At 48.1% G+C, this 17341-nt stretch overlaps 1 protein-coding gene across 1 annotated transcript in view; it reads right to left on the reverse strand.

Moving 5' to 3' along the window:
- Window positions 1–1198: 1198 nt before the first annotated feature.
- The window catches only part of tbk1 (TANK-binding kinase 1), a 65013-nt gene continuing 48870 nt past the window's right edge, over window positions 1199–17341 (reverse strand). The window contains exons 19-21 of the mRNA XM_084330048.1: window positions 14100–14200; window positions 2703–2774; window positions 1199–2467 (exon numbers count right to left, since the gene is read on the reverse strand). Coding sequence (XP_084186174.1) covers window positions 2416–2467; window positions 2703–2774; window positions 14100–14200 — 225 coding nt within the window. The 3' untranslated portion in view covers window positions 1199–2415. The remainder of the gene's footprint in view (window positions 2468–2702; window positions 2775–14099; window positions 14201–17341) is intronic.

Consider the following 17341-nt stretch of genomic DNA (forward strand, 5'->3'; position numbering starts at 1 on the left):
ATAATATGTACAGAAAAATACCAAGAAAAGATAAAAGCTTGTTTTAAAAGATAAAGGGCATAGCAAGTGGACAAAGGCTACCATGTCATCCAATTAACCAGTATCACACTGGTGGTCCCCTGTTAACAAGTCCTGTGTTCTGTGTGACTGGGAGATATGACGCATAATACGGTATGGTATACCGTCATGGGTCCATGTAACGGTATGGGGTTTTACTATACCTTCGTCCACAATATATATACATATTGTAAAATAAATAAATATATATAAAAAAGTCAATAAAAAAAAGTTCCTTGCAGCAGTATTTAAAAAAAAAGAAAAGAAAATACTTTGATGAAATAGTTGTATTTGTAAATTGTATTACAAGATAAAGACATAACGAAAAAAATATGTTATATAACAATGTTATTTACACTGGAAAACTATACAGTAACATACCTTTATATACCCTCAAATCTAAGGACAAATATTGTGATATATTTTGGTCACATCGCCCAGCCCTAGTTCTCAGTACCATGGAGTCACCTGAAATGACTATTCCACAGTATCATCACTATTGCATTTAACTGTTATATTTGCACTATAGTAAATATAATGTCCAACCCCTCCCCCTCAAATGTAGGAACAAATTCAAAAAATCTTTTTGAAGTCTGTAAATAAACAGTACTGTATATTTGTATATCATAAATGTCTGGATGTAATTACTGTATGTCATGAATGTTATGATGAATTGAAAATGGGGGACCCTGATGTAAACAAGACGAAAGTTTTTCTCTGGTCTGCATCCCCTTAACAATTGTGTGTATTGAGCCGTACTGTATTGTACCCATTCTGCAATCTGTTAATAACATTTTCAATCAATCAATCAATCAATCAAACGTAATCAGTGGCTGTTGTTGAGATAATTTCTCACACGTATCCATTTTTCACACATTCGTAGGAGTGGACGCTCGCAGTGCCGCCGCCAACGCAGAACAGTCCGGTACGGCTCATTACAGTGGGTGTGAAACCAGAGCGTCTCTGTGACGCCTCTCCCCTTGAGACACGAAGCCGTCGTGACACACGGCTGACGAGATGAGGGACGCAGAGTTCTTAGTATCCGCTAGTCAACCCAAACCGAAGGGCACGATCCGTCCCGTTCAGTCTACTGATGAGTTTCAGAGGCACTGCTATAGAAGCAAGACACGTTCAGACAAGGCCGTCTCACATATTCTATTTTTATTTACAGGTTTTCTTTTCTCTCTCCAAACAGTCCTGTTCTCTGCATGATGATTATCAACAAGAAACGGCAGCATTTATACAGCAAAATCGTCGATTCGCTGACAGATTCAAGTCTCCGATTCATGAAAGAGGGGTATTTCTGCACAAGGGCCAATAGAAGTCCTGCACACGGCAGAGAGACCGCAGATCCATGTGGGCAATTGAATGTGGTAAAGGCCTGAGTACGTCACAGACCGTCAGTCATCTGAAGGACTACTCTCACGGTTAACCAATGACACGTTCACCCTTTCCTTAATGCAGAATGTACAGTATTTGCATACATTTTGTACGGGTGGATCTTTAAGAACAATAAATACGTCAAGAAGATGGAATTTAATAAAAGTATTCAACTCGGCTGTAGCGAGAGAATTGCGCACATTTGCCACTAGGCGAAAAACAAACAAGTGAAATATTCTTTCTTTAAAATAATCATATAAAAAAAAGGAAAGTTTAAGTAACTGAAACGATTATGACAAACAAAAAAGACAGACAAAACAAAAGATTATGCAGACAAAACATTGCCACAAAGGTGTTAAACGGGCACTTCACCGAAGAATATTCTGATTTATTTTGCACATACTGTAATCTCACAGTTTTGCACACATTAATTTAGTTATCAGTGATGTCATCAGGGACATTGAATCCTTGTGTTGTGTTAATTACAGCTCAAATGAAATTATATTCTTTCCATCTACATAATTTTATGGTGCTGTAATTAACACGACACAACGATTCAATGTCCCCGATGACATCACTGGTGGAGATAAACCGGGAACCTTCCCGATTACCAGACGACCGCTCTACCTCCTGAGCCACTGTCGCCCGCCTAAATATGTGCGAGATTATGAGCAAAATAAAGCAGCATTGATTATCACCTTTAATAAACCAAAGAGAATTGAACGATACGATCACCCCCCGGAGTACAGCAGACTAGTCGTACCCCATCTTACACTTTTAAGACTTTCATAAAACAGAATATCCGGAAGGCCAGAAGACTTAAAAAGAAAATAAGAAACCAGTTTACAGTTTTGATATAGTATTTACAACATAGAGACACGGCATATGTACAATATATGTCATTGGCAATGTTAAAGATGGGGGTTTTCTCTGCCTGGTGCAGATGGTGAAGCGCTGGGCCAGAGGAGGCTGCTGCTCTCAGATTCTGTCCACGTTTCTCAATCCACCATCCATGGTCAAAGTGCCAAACCTCAGAAGAGAGAGAGAGCAGAAACAATCCAGAACTCACAACGCGTCCAGAACAAACACATTATAATATAATGATAATTATTCCTCTTTAGCGGTGTTGTTAGGCGGGCACGTAAGATGAACGGGGTAGGATCATTCGGTCGGCTGAACAAACACCATGAAATAACCGGAATTCTTTTCCCCTCCAGTTAGCCAGACAAGCCGACCGCCCACCTCCCTCTCGGTGAGTCCCTCACCTCTCCAAGAAGTGGTTGTTCTCTGCCAGCTCTTTCACAACTCCCTCCATCTCCTCCTTCAGCTTCTTCATCCTGCAGAAAGACCAGAGTCTGACGTTAGCCGCCTGGAAAGAAGCTTGTAAAGAGAGCTAGGAATAATGTCTCCACTGAGGGAATTATCTCGAGCCACAGGATGACTCAAAAAGTCTCGCGTACCAGTCGTATCCTCCACCTCCGCGAGAAACTAAAATCCTCCCCTTGAGCTTGCCGTCTTCTCCAGAGTCAGACAAGAAGATTGATACCAATTTCCTCTGTGTGCGTTCAGTAGAAAGCTATACAGCTAGCCTAGCTTAAAACTCAGGGAGGGGTGTTTTTGGCCGCATCTGCTTCCATTCATTTGTGTTAAGCTAGGCTAGCTTGCAGCCGGATAGCTTTTCTACTGAACGCACAGAGAGGAAATTTGTATCCATCTTCTTGTCTGACTCTGGAGAAGACGGTAACCGTATTTCCCATAATGTTGGCCTGTTCCTTTAACTCATTCAGTGCCAGGGGTCTCTGTCTACCTTCTGGCTAGAACGCCATCGCTTTAATCAATGGGGAGACTGCGAAATTTGCGAGTGCTTAAAATATATCTTATATTATAGCTGTTGTGAAGGATCAGATTAAACCGAATATATATATTTATTTATGGATATATATTGAATAGTATTTGTATATCGTTTGATATCCCTTGTATATTCCTTGTACATATACACGGAATATCCCTTTAGTCTACTATAGCCCATAATAGTTCATTCTCTTATTGGACAAGGACCTGGCGCCAGGAGACAAGCCCCTTGGAGCCAAGTTCAATGGTACCGACGAGACATGTCTCTACTAGCCCCGGCTCTGCGCAGGAATACGGCTACCGAAAAGAGAGTAGGGGTGGGAATCACCAGTTTCATCATGATACGATACGATATCGATTCTTTGGACAACGATACGATATTTGCCGATATCACAAAGTCTCTCACGATACAATACGATACGATTAGATTCAGGTGCCTGCGATCGATATGAGATGATATCATATGCCCATTTAACACAATCAGTTATGAGACTCGCCACAGGATTTTCAAAATAAGAGTATCGATATGAATCGATCTTATTACATCGCATCGATCCGATTCGATCGTTGATAATTACATCGATGTATCGATCTGGATCGATGTATCGTCCCACCCCTAAAAGAGAGTGGCACTATTTGTTCACCACGCATATAAATATGGCGCAAGTAAATGTAGAAATCCCTCTTAGTCCTTTACCCTTCTACCCAACTAAGTAACAGAACGTGAAGCCTCACCCCACGATACCGCGTGCGGTGTAGTATGGCCTGTTTGGCCTTAGAATAGCATTGAGACCTCGTGCGAATTAATAGCTGAATTGTCAGAGTTTGGCACCGTATTTCTATTAAGTAATAATAGTCTATTATGTATGGTGCATCGTGCGGTTAGAGTTCTAAAGTGAGCAGCATCCCTGTCGCTTCCTCGTGTTATCTAGAGTCTTAGCCAGGTTGGGCAGACCACACGTGGTGCTTTCATCCGAGGAGTTCTAGGCGAGGACCGAGTGGACCTGTACATTGGATTACCTACCCGACGACTGCTGAGCCCTATGCGGCATGGAATATATATTTGCTTTGGTACTTTGATTTGTGGAGCGGATAATCGCCAACACCGGTGAGTGTTGGATTTACCCCGAAAGGAGTCAAGGTGAGACGGCGCTCCGACCAGACTGAGGTCGCCTCGCTTCTTCTTCATTGTGGACCTACAGCTACAGCTACAGCTACAGCCTACAAGAGAGCCAAGGTGTATTCATCTGTGGATCAAGATTCTACTGCACTGTCTTCTGTACTTGAAGTCTCCCTAGACATCGTTGACCAGACGGGATACTGCCGACGGCTCTCCTACCCCCCCTACCGGCTTACAACCGGGAGGACCCCTACAGTATATCCAGCTATAATCATTAAGTGTGCCATCGTTATAATTCCCTAAGAGCCAGGTTGTATACTTGCTTCCTGCGTAACCAGAGATTGGACATTCAGTGTTGATTTGCCTACGAGTACTCATTTGCCTTACAAGTGCATTCAAATCATAAATGTAATAGTAACTATTATATGTACCTTTTGCTATATATTAAATATTTGATTATTACCTTTGTGTGGACCCGATTTCATTGTGGGAAAGTGTTCATCATATTTAGATATCGTGTACTGTATGGCCAGTAGTTAAAGTACATAAAGCGGTAGTGGTTTAATGATACCATACTTATCAATACAGTCAGGGAATTGTACCCCTCAGTTACAATTGGTCCTTCGAGCCGGATGGTAATTAGTGTAATATTAATATAGTGGTATTAATATTGAAATGGCCTATGATGAACACTCCACGAAACGGTCCTCCTAAAGTAGAACGCCCGCAGCGTAGACGGCAGCCACCTCAGTACTTAGAGGATTACGCTGCCAGTATACTACCTAGCCTTCTACAAACGGTAAACGCGGTAAAAGTAGAAAGTAAAATTATGTCCGACCCTATCAACCAGGATACCCCGACCACAGAGGCCCTAGTGGGTTCTAATGTAACTGACCAAGCTCACGGTGGGGACCAGGAGGGAACTGACACGACTTTACCCCCCGCCAAGACCGAAGAAGTAGTCCCCCAAGAGCTCCGGGAGGAAGACAACCCTCCAGAGATGGAACTCTGCACGGAACAAGATGAGGAGAGCGCCGAGGAGATAGAGCTCCAGGACTCCCCGCAGGGGAACGCATCCCCAACGGGTACTGCCAGGAGCGGCTCACCCCAACCAGTGTCTTCCCCCAGCGAAGCGGAGAGGATGCTGGCACAGGCGTTCCTCGCCAGCATAGCAGCCTCTACGGAGCGCGATAGACTCCAAGCACAGACGCTTAGCGAGCGCGAACAACTCCAAGCGCAGCAACGGAGCGACGAAGAACGCATACGTCTGGAGATGAGACGCCTTCAGACGGAAGAGAATATGGCAAGAGACCGGGCCGACACCCAACGTGCCGCTGCCGGTGCCCAAAGAGAAGCAGATCTCACCAAGCGCGAAGCCGAGCGCGACAGACTACAAGCCGAGCGCGACAGACTACAAGCGCAGCTAATGGAGCAGCTGATCACCAGGGCAACACCCCCTCCCTCCACAAGGGGTTCCAGGGCCTCGTCAAGACACGGGTCAAGGGCACCCTCCCCTAACCGATTAAGTGACCCTGAGCCCGACCACCAGAGAGAGCCTACACCCCTCTCCGAACTCCTTCCCCGACCGGTCCAAGTGAGACACAGCTACAAGGAAGGAACGGCGGACACCGCGGAGAGGCTAAATAGACGACTACAGGATCTAGAAGACCTGGCAGAGGAAGAAGAGGGAGAAGAGGAGAGTCAAGCCCGACAGCAGCACATTACTCCACAGGACCAGGAGGTCCAGTACAGTCCAGGCTATACCCCCGCGGCTCTGCGCTACAGACCCCTGACTCGATTCACGGGTGAGCACGACGCACGACCAGTCCCGAGGAATAGCACCTGGACCAGCGGGCCATGGTACCCTGCCAGTACCAGCCCACCGAGAGGCGTAAGAGGAGACTCGCCCAGGAGGCCTCTCTTCCAACGCTCACCGATGTGCCAGCCATCCACGGCGTCATACATTGGCACACCGACGTTTCCAGACTTCACCCATGAGAACCGAGCACAGTACACGGAGCTACGGATGTGCTTAGAGACAATGATGGTGGATGTAGCTGATGAACGCCACAAGTATGCCATCCTATTGAAGCACCTGAAAGTGCCCAGAGCGCACAACATAGCGCTGGCCTATGCCACCTCTACTACCCCATACACAGCGGCTCTAGCAGCACTAGACCAAAGATATGGACGTATATGGGATTACGTAATACAAGAGATAAGGCATATTGACCGCCTACCCCCAGCAACAGACAATCGCTCACTAGACGACCTGTCTATCAAAGTACAATCCCTGGTAGGGATGCTGGGGGCGCAACGAGAAAAGGGTATGCACGAACTATACGCAAACTCGAACGTCGAGAGGATTTTAGAGAAGCTGCCGCCCGCCCGACAGGAGCGCTTCAGGCGGCAAAGAGACCACCGTGATCCTAACGGTCCCGAGCCATCCCTCCTAGACCTAGCCGACTTCCTGGCAAGAGAAGTCAGCAGCCTACGGCTGGATACGATCGTGCGGAGCACACCCAGCTCCAGAGAGGGACCTAGGAGAGCAAACGATGGCCGAAGATCGGTGACTGTCATGCACCAATCAGAATCAGTACCGAGCAGCAAGAACCACAGTACCCCCTCGATGAAAGAGAAGTGGAAGATGGTGTGCCCGTACTGCGAGAAGGAACACTGGTTGTCACAATGTGACCAGTTCAAGAAGATGACCGCTGAAGAAGTGAGTCACTGGATAAAGTCCAACAGGCGCTGTTACCGATGTGCGCGCAGTCACATGGCAGCCGAGTGCCGCCTCAAGAAGAGGTGTAGTCGGTGTGACGGAGCCCACCTAGATGTCCTACACGACAGTAACAGAAGAAAGCCTGCACCATCCAGCAGCACAAAGGCAAGCGTTATGTACATTGACCCCGCTAGCAGCAGCGGCGCCCAGGTGCTCTTAAAGGTGGTCCGCGTAACACTGAGTTACCAAGATAAGGTCATGGACACTTACGCCGTCCTTGACGACGGGTCAGAGAAGACCCTTCTCCTCGCGTCCGCTGCGGCCCAGCTGGGGCTGCGGGGGAGCGAGAACCAGATGACGATTCGGACAATAAGAAGAGATCTAAAGACGATAAAGGGCGAGAATGTCTCCTTCACTATCGCAGCCAGCGGGCAGCCCGAGAGACGGTATAGGATTACTAATGCTTTCACCAGCCAAGAAATAGGACTATCGCAGTACACCTACCCCATCGCCAAGCTGATGGATAAATATGTGCACCTGCGTCAACTCCCTATCCCGCTCATAGACGGTGCCACCCCGACCCTGCTGATAGGCTCCGACCATGCAGACCTCATAGTCCCGATAGACCGGGTCCATACAGGACCCAGAGGTTGTCCTGCAGCAGTCGAGACCCGCCTAGGATGGACATTACAAGGCCCCCTCGCCAAGTCTCTTAACCGAACAGCAGCCACTAGCTGCCTCCACTCCAGAGCGACAGAAGGAGACACCACACTCCTGCAGCATGTCGAGAGGCTATGGACACTAGAGACAATGCCCTTTAAGAACGAAAAGAAAGACATTCGTTCTAAGGAAGATATCTACGCTATAGCCCTCCTCGAGCACGGGACAAAGAGAGTCAACGTCAACGGAGTGATGATACGCAACTCCACTCCTGAGGCGAGAGGGAATGCCCACCTTTCACGCCACAAAAGAGGCGACGGAGCGGTATCTATTGAACACAGAGCGGCGCCTAGCCAAAGACCCCGCTCAAGAAGCTGTGTACCGCGCTGAGATTAACAAACTAATCACAGCGGGACACATAAAGAAAATTGACATTAAAGAGGCCGATCAGACGACCGAATCATGGTACGTGCCGCACCACAAGGTCCACCACAACGGCAAGGATCGCATTGTGTTTAACTGCAGCTACCAGATCGGATCACAAAATCTGAATAAAGAACTCTTGGCCGGCCCAACACTCGGCTCCTCCCTACTAGGCGTGCTACTACGCTTCCGCCAGGACAAGGTGGCTATCAGCGGCGACATCAAAGGGATGTTCCTGCAGGTGAGACTAGTGGAGGAGGACAAGCCCCTGCTGCGGTTCCTATGGAGAGAGAGGATCGGAGATGAGCACCCAGCCATCTATCAATGGGAAGTCCTCCCTTTCGGAACCACATGCAGCCCATGCTGTGCTACGTTTGCACTACAAAAACACGTCGCAGAGGACCCAGCAGCAGATGAAGAGGTCCAACAAAGTGTGACAAATAGTTTCTACGTGGACAACTGTTTACAAAGCGTCTCGACGCCAGAAGAAGCCGAGGCTCTCCTACTCAAGCTCCGCGCCTCCCTGATCAAAGGCGGCTTTGATCTCAGGCAGTGGGCCAGCAGCGACCCGCAAGTACTGCGCAGCCTCTCCCCCGAGGACAAGGCAGCGAGCAGCGACACCTGGATGGCGACCATCCCAGGAGAAGCCCAAGAAATGACACTAGGACTAGTCTGGCGCTTCAAAACAGACTCGCTCCATTATAGACACAAACCCCTGACCAAGGAGCAGGGAAGGTCGACGGCAATACCGACCACCAGACGGAGTGTATACAGAACACTCGCCAGACAATATGACCCGTTGGGATGTATTCTACCTTACACCACCAGGGCAAAGATGATTGTAAGAGCGCTATGGGACAAGGACCAGGGCTGGGACGATCCCATACCCGAACACCTTGCATCCACATGGAGAGAGTGGGAGACAGAACTCCGCTCACTCCCAGGTGTTAATATACGCCGCAGCTACTTCCCACCCACAGTGAGGCCAGAGACATGCAAGATCGACCTGCACGTATTCAGCGACGCCTCCGAAGTAGCCTACGGTTCGGTGGCCTACTTGCGTGCCCGAGAGGAGGGAGGAGAAATACATACTGCTTTCATCCTGGCTCGCTCAAGAATAGCCCCACGAAAGCAACAATCTATCCCGCGTCTAGAGCTCTGCGCAGCCCTAGCAGGAGCGCAGCTCGCCACGTTAATCCAACGTGAACTCACCATCCCGGTGCAAAGAACAATCTTGTGGTCAGACTCCACGACAGTACTCACATGGATCCGGTCTGATTCGTGCAGATACAAGGTCTTCGTGGGAGTCAGAGTCACCGAGATTCAAGAGTTAACAGAAGTAGCGAGCTGGAGGTATGTGGACACCAAACACAACCCAGCTGACGTCATCACCCGGGGAATGTCCCTGGATGACCTCACCCGTCACAACCTCTACAGTGACGGACCAGAGTTTCTCAAGCTCCCCGAAGAAGAGTGGCCTACACCCACCCCACGGGAGGCGAGTAAAGAGGAGGCAGAGAACAAGAAACCTATGTTCTGTGGGTTGACACACACACTCGTCCCCACAGACCCCGATCTAGACGATTGCCTCACCCTACAGAGTGCGCAGCTAAAGACATTTCTGTGGCACCACCCAGAGGTTCAGCCCACAACTGACATTTCAGCAGCTGACTACGAAGAAGCAGAACTTCTTCTACTACAACGAGCCCAGAGAGACTCGTTCCCCGATGAGCTAGCCTGTCTACAGGGAGCAAAGCCCGTCCCATCAGACAGCAGACTGCTCCACCTAGCCCCCGAGAGCGACGCCCATAGTCTCATCAGAGTGGGTGGTCGTCTGCGGAGAGCCCCAGACTTACCGGATGACGTCAAGTACCCGATAGTCTTGAACAGCCGACACAAGGTCACAGAGCTGATCATAAAGAAATACGACGAGGATGTGCACCACGCAGGGGCAGAGAGAGTCTTCGCGGAGATCAGACGTCGTTATTGGATACTGCAAGGGAGAGAAGCAGTGCGGCGCTTCCAGCGAACCTGTCTAGACTGTCGTAAGTGGCGAGCCCAGCCCAGTATACCCCGGATGGCTGACCTACCTCCCTGTCGCCTCCGACTCGGCGACAAGCCTTTTCACTCCACCGGTATGGACTGTTTCGGCCCGCTGTATATAAAGAGAGGAAGAGGAACCGAGAAGCGGTGGGGTATTGTATTCAAATGCATGACCACCAGAGCGATACATATCGAACTCCTTCCAACCATGAGCACAGACTCATTCCTTATGGCCTTCCGAAGATTCACATCACGGAAAGGAAAACCGTCTACATTGTTGTCTGATCACGGGACAAACTTCAAAGGCGGAGAAAGAGAGCTGAGAGAGAGCTTCCAAGCTATGGGCCCAGAACTTAAGACCCACCTCGCTCCATCCCAGATTGACTTCCAGTTTAATCCCCCGAACGCACCTCACTTCGGTGGAACTTGGGAACGAGAAGTACGTTCCATAAAGACAGCCCTGTACGCCGTGCTTGGGGCCCAGACCGTGGCGGAAGAAGTCTTAATGACAGTCCTCACGGAGATCGAGGGAGTATTGAACTCAAAGCCCCTCGGTTACGTCTCAAGTGATGTAGCAGATGTCGACCCAGTCACCCCCAACACACTCTTGATGGGGCGGCTGGACCCCGCGCTACCCCAGACAATGTACAGGCCTGAAGAAGCGAACGGCCGAAGAATGTGGAGGTACAGTCAAGTACTGGCTGACAAGTTTTGGAACAGCTTCCTACTCCACTACCTACCGTCTCTACAGACCCGCCAGAAGTGGGTAAAAGAGAGAGACAATTTGACAGAAGGAACAGTCGTCATGATTATCGACCAGTCACTACCCCGAGCTATGTGGCCGGCTGGCCGCGTAAGCAAAGTGATCACCGGTGCCGATGGAAAGGTCCGAGCAGCTGAAGTGCTCATCCAAGGGCGGACCTACACCCGACCCGTGGCGAGGCTAATAGAACTGCCAAGGCTCCCTGATACTATCGATGACGACCATGACCCTATGACTTTGTGAGCTGACTGACCTTACAGCGGACATTGAGTAGTGGACAGTGCGGTTAATCTGTCTCTGCTTAGCTAATTAGGTGGGACTAATTAGGGGGCGGCTGTTGTGAAGGATCAGATTAAACCGAATATATATATTTATTTATGGATATATATTGAATAGTATTTGTATATCGTTTGATATCCCTTGTATATTCCTTGTACATATACACGGAATATCCCTTTAGTCTACTATAGCCCATAATAGTTCATTCTCTTATTGGACAAGGACCTGGCGCCAGGAGACAAGCCCCTTGGAGCCAAGTTCAATGGTACCGACGAGACATGTCTCTACTAGCCCCGGCTCTGCGCAGGAATACGGCTACCGAAAAGAGAGTGGCACTATTTGTTCACCACGCATATAAATATGGCGCAAGTAAATGTAGAAATCCCTCTTAGTCCTTTACCCTTCTACCCAACTAAGTAACAGAACGTGAAGCCTCACCCCACGATACCGCGTGCGGTGTAGTATGGCCTGTTTGGCCTTAGAATAGCATTGAGACCTCGTGCGAATTAATAGCTGAATTGTCAGAGTTTGGCACCGTATTTCTATTAAGTAATAATAGTCTATTATGTATGGTGCATCGTGCGGTTAGAGTTCTAAAGTGAGCAGCATCCCCGTCGCTTCCTCGTGTTATCTAGAGTCTTAGCCAGGTTGGGCAGACCACACGTGGTGCTTTCATCCGAGGAGTTCTAGGCGAGGACCGAGTGGACCTGTACATTGGATTACCTACCCGACGACTGCTGAGCCCTATGCGGCATGGAATATATATTTGCTTTGGTACTTTGATTTGTGGAGCGGATAATCGCCAACACCGGTGAGTGTTGGATTTACCCCGAAAGGAGTCAAGGTGAGACGGCGCTCAGACCAGACTGAGGTCGCCTCGCTTCTTCTTCATTGTGGACCTACAGCTACAGCTACAGCTACAGCCTACAAGAGAGCCAAGGTGTATTCATCTGTGGATCAAGATTCTACTGCACTGTCTTCTGTACTTGAAGTCTCCCTAGACATCGTTGACCAGACGGGATACTGCCGACGGCTCTCCTACCCCCCCTACCGGCTTACAACCGGGAGGACCCCTACAGTATATCCAGCTATAATCATTAAGTGTGCCATCGTTATAATTCCCTAAGAGCCAGGTTGTATACTTGCTTCCTGCGTAACCAGAGATTGGACATTCAGTGTTGATTTGCCTACGAGTACTCATTTGCCTTACAAGTGCATTCAAATCATAAATGTAATAGTAACTATTATATGTACCTTTTGCTATATATTAAATATTTGATTATTACCTTTGTGTGGACCCGATTTCATTGTGGGAAAGTGTTCATCATATTTAGATATCGTGTACTGTATGGCCAGTAGTTAAAGTACATAAAGCGGTAGTGGTTTAATGATACCATACTTATCAATACAGTCAGGGAATTGTACCCCTCAGTTACAATAGCTATGGGTCTAATAACACCCATGTCAGTGAGTTGCTTCTGGTCAACATGCAAAAAACTGATTTTTTCATCCGTACATTTCCGTTTTATACCGTTTTGAATATGAGTATAGTTTTGGTGATTCTTAGTAATCCCAGGAGAAGACGCGATAATAGCGTTTTAGTGGAATCCACTTATCACGTTGTCATTTTTCGCCTGATTATCGAATCTTCCTGAAATCAACGCTAGATTATCGTTATTATCCTTCCTCATGCAAGAATGAAAGGGGGCTTGTAGCGGGGCGCTCGCCCCCCCCCCTCTCCCCTACCTGACTGATCTCCTTCTCCCCTACCGCCCCACCCGTTCCCTCCGGTCCTCCTCCACTGCCTCCCTCACTGTCCCGACATCAAAGCTTAAAAACTTTGGAGATCGGGCCTTCTCTCGCACTGCACCCCGACTCTGGAACTCCCTCCCCCAGTCCATCAGAGACTCCCCTACACTCTCCACCTTCAAAGCTCGCCTCAAAACCCACCTGTTCTCCCTTGCCTTCAACCCCCCCCACCCCTAACCCCCCCCCTCCCCTCCAACCTGATTGATGTCTGTCTCCAGTCTTTTTTGTGCTATCAGGCTGTCTCCCCTGTTCCCCCCATGGTCTCATGATCCTTTTGTTTGTTTCTTTGCTTTCTTTGTTGTTTTTGTTTTTGTTTCTTTGTTTTTGTTTCTTTGTTTGTACTCCTGCTCCCGACTACTGTCAGCGACTTCGGGTTATTGAGAAGCGCTATATAAATTAAATTAATTATTATTATTATTATTATTAGACAACGGTAAAAAGCACAACATCCACACACACAGCTTCGATTGCGGGAGAAAGAAATATCAGATCAACGCAAGATTTGATATATAGTGTTCTTACCTGGCCTCTGATGTAATGCAAAAAGAATAATCCAATTATCTGATCGCCATTCCAAATACTGCTTGTGGAGGTCCGTCCCACGTTGTCCGGCATTGCATATGAAGGGGGGCCAGCCTCGCAGATGTATCGTTGTAAACGCTCGTCTTGCCGGAGTATTTAAACCCGACCCGCACGGCTCAGATCGGCCCAGAAAAGAAACGACATAATTTCGAATGGAGTGCAATACCGGCTGGAAGGCGTAGGCGGCGGTATTTGCCCTTTTGCAATCAGGAGTATTATTAGTGAAAACAATTGAAAATGCCCAACTCTATGTTGAATTCCAAGCTGAACAAATTTGTTTATGTTTTAGGAGCGCATGCAACTAAGAAATGCTACCGCGGTACAATCCTGTAGGAGGTGTGACTGTAGGGTCACAGCCTTCATCTCAGGCGAGAGCACCGGACACAGGAAAGGTGTAGTGAGTGACTCACCCCAGAGTCATCTCCACCAGCGTGCTCTGACTCAGGTACGCCTGGGGCTTGATCCCGCCAGTCGCCAGGGGCATCACCTTCGCAGGCACTTGTTCCTGGAGCTACACACGCACACACACACGGAAAACAGAAAAACTATTTAGATATAGTTCGGAGAGCGTCCTACCCTGTTCTCCTGCACCCTTTCTGACGTGTCGTTCATGAGAGGTGTGAAAGATGTGTAACTTTCACGTCTGACATGTTGAAGGTCACAGGAACTTTCTGACTCAATTACAGGATCACCTGTCAAATAAGGGTGGGGACCCCACCCCTCTCTAAGAAAACATAGCATTAAAACACACCAACATTATGGGATTATCGTCTTCTCCAGAGTCAGACAAGAAGATAGATACCAATTTCCTCCATTTTCCTTCCTGTGCGTTCAGTAGAAATCTATCCGGCTGCAAGCTAGCCTAGCTTAGCACAAATGAATGGAAGCGGATACGGACTACTACCCTAGCTTAAAACTCCAGGAGAGGAAACAGCTAGGCTAGTGGTCCATATCCGCTTCCATTAATCTGTGCTGAGCTAAACTAGCTTGTAGCTTTCTACTGAACGCACAGAGCTAGCAAGCTAATGTTAGCAACATTACGCTACATTAGTTGCTATGCTAGCAAGCTAACATTGAACAACATTTGTATACACCCCTTACTCATCAACATTTCTTTGATCTATTTTGATTTCATGGGGCCTTTAAGGCTTTATTGAGAACCATGAAATCATCGACAGGACTGAAATGGCTTTATATGTGGACGGCACACAAGACATAGAAAGTTGGAATGTTCATCCCGACTGCAACTGGAATGTTCATCCATAGGTCGACTTTCTCATGGTAACACATCTGCTTTCGGAGTCTCGTGCACCAGATGAAAAAAATTATTATTATTTATTATTATTATTATTATAAAGGTGTCTGTAATGGCAGAATTTCTTTAGACTTTCGTTTACCATTTAGTTTTCAGTGCGTGCAGCAAAAAGGTTTCAGACTCATGTCCAATGGCTAATACAAATCTGTATTATTTGGCTCTTACAGTGTCCCCAGCCAGATGAATAATCAAAAATGTAGACTTGGTTACCCAGTGGCTGGTTTCTGGGTGTCGGTTGCTGCAAAACCTTCCAAATAGTTTGAGATTCATGTCCCTCCCATGCCCAATGTGTTAATTCTGAATTTGCTCTGGTCACTTGTGGAAACACACAGTCTTCTTGCTGGGCTGACAGCAGCAAAGAAGCTGGTAGCTATGCGCTGGAAACCCCCTCATTCTCTTCCTCTCATGGATTTTGATGTATTTGGACATTGTGTATTTGGAGCTTTTGACAGCTTGCGTTCATGGAGAGAGGGAGGCAATGGTTGCAGTGTGGAGTGGTCTGTCAGTGCAGTTGAAATCCACTATAAATCGAGATGGGGATGGTGGCATTCTCAGTGGGTTTTTCCCTTTTTTCCTTCTACTGCACTATTGCACTATTTTACTCAGTCTATTCTATGCTAATTTATGTCTATTTTATTGCACTGCTCTTATTCTGTCTATTTTCTTTTTTTTTATCCACTTTTTCTCCTTATTTTCTCCCATCCCAATTTCGTGTATCCAATTCTCCCCTCCCCTGTCTTGAACGTTGCTCGACTATGCCCCCCACTGGTCGGTTGTAGAGAGGATAGAAGCCTTGCATCACGAGGAGGCAGCCTGTCACATCTTTTCGCCTGCCAGCGCGGACTCTCATTGGCGTTGTGTAACGCATGGGAGGCTCACACTACCCTCGCCACTTCCTGTCTCTGCTGTGCAGGCGTCTCCCAACCGACCTGTAGGGGTCGCTGTCCACAACGTCCAAACCCCACCCATCGACTTCCACCCGCTGACTCTGCCAAATGAACCAGTACGACGGCCGGCCGAAGCCGAAGGCAATGCTGAGACTGGGATTCGATACCGGAGTCTCTTGCATTGGTGACGAGCGCAATCTCCGCTACGCCACCCAGCCGCGCTTATTCTGTCTATTTTCATACTCGTTCTTTGTCTGCACTTCATGTATCGCTTTTATTTTGCATGGTTCCCAACACAAGTGGGGCCTCAGACCCTGGAGGTGGGTGGGACCTGTGCAGGAAGCTCTCTTGGGGTTGGACATTTTAACACTGAAATCCATCACAATCCTTCTTTATAGATCCATTATGTTTTAATAGATTTCTATACAGAAATCTATTACAACTTTTTCTGAAATTTATTTTTTTTATTTTTATAGATTTTTTAAATAGGTTAACCGTATTTTCCTCCCATCCCAATTTAGTCGTTATGCCAATTCCCCCCTCCCCTTCCTGGTCGTTGCGCGCATGTGCCCCCCACTGGTCGGTCTAGGGAGCCCTGAAGTCTATCACATGCTTCCTCCGATACATAGGAGACAGCCAGCAACCTCTTTTCACCTGGCAGCGCGGACTCTCATTGGTGAAGTGTAACGCGTGGGAGGGTCACACTACCTTCACCAGCTCCCTCCCTCGCTGTGCAGGCGCCCTGACCGACCTGTAGGAGTCGCTGTTTTACAACGACCAGATTACCACCCACCGGCTTCCCACCCGCTGACACCACCAATTGTGTCAGTATGACGGCCGGCCAAGCCGGACCCTGGAGGATTCGATACCAGTGTCTCTCGCATTGGTGACGAGCACTTGGTCCGCTGCGCCACCCAGCCGCCTTTTGTTGTTGTATATTTTTGATTGTCGTTTGTCTTTTTCGTTTCCCTTTTCGAAGTAAATGTTGTTTTTTTGTAAGTGTTTGTACAAAAAGAATAATGTAGACTCGACTGGAAATGTCCGTGCCATCCGTTCATACAAGTCTCTCCTTGATGACCCTCTCCATGAGCACGGAGACCTCCTTCCTCCTGGTTTACCTTGATGACCCTCTCCATGAGCACGGAGACCTCCTTCCTCCTGGTTTACCTTGATGACCCTCTCCATGAGCACAGAGACCTCCTTCCTCCTGGTTTACCTTGATGACCCTCTCCATGAGCACGGAGACCTCCTTCCTCCTGGTTTACCTTGATGACCCTCTCCATGAGCACAGAGACCTCCTTCCTCCTGGTTTACCTTGATGACCCTCTCCATGAGCACAGAGACCTCCTTCCTCCTGGTTTACCTTGATGACCCTCTCCATGAGCACAGAGACCTCCTTCCTCCTGGTTTACCTTGATGACCCTCTCCATGAGCACAGAGACCTCCTTCC

This window comes from Notolepis coatsorum (genome assembly GCF_963971535.1).
Source record: "Notolepis coatsorum genome assembly, chromosome: 15".
NCBI classification, from domain to species: Eukaryota; Metazoa; Chordata; class Actinopteri; order Aulopiformes; family Paralepididae; genus Notolepis; species Notolepis coatsorum.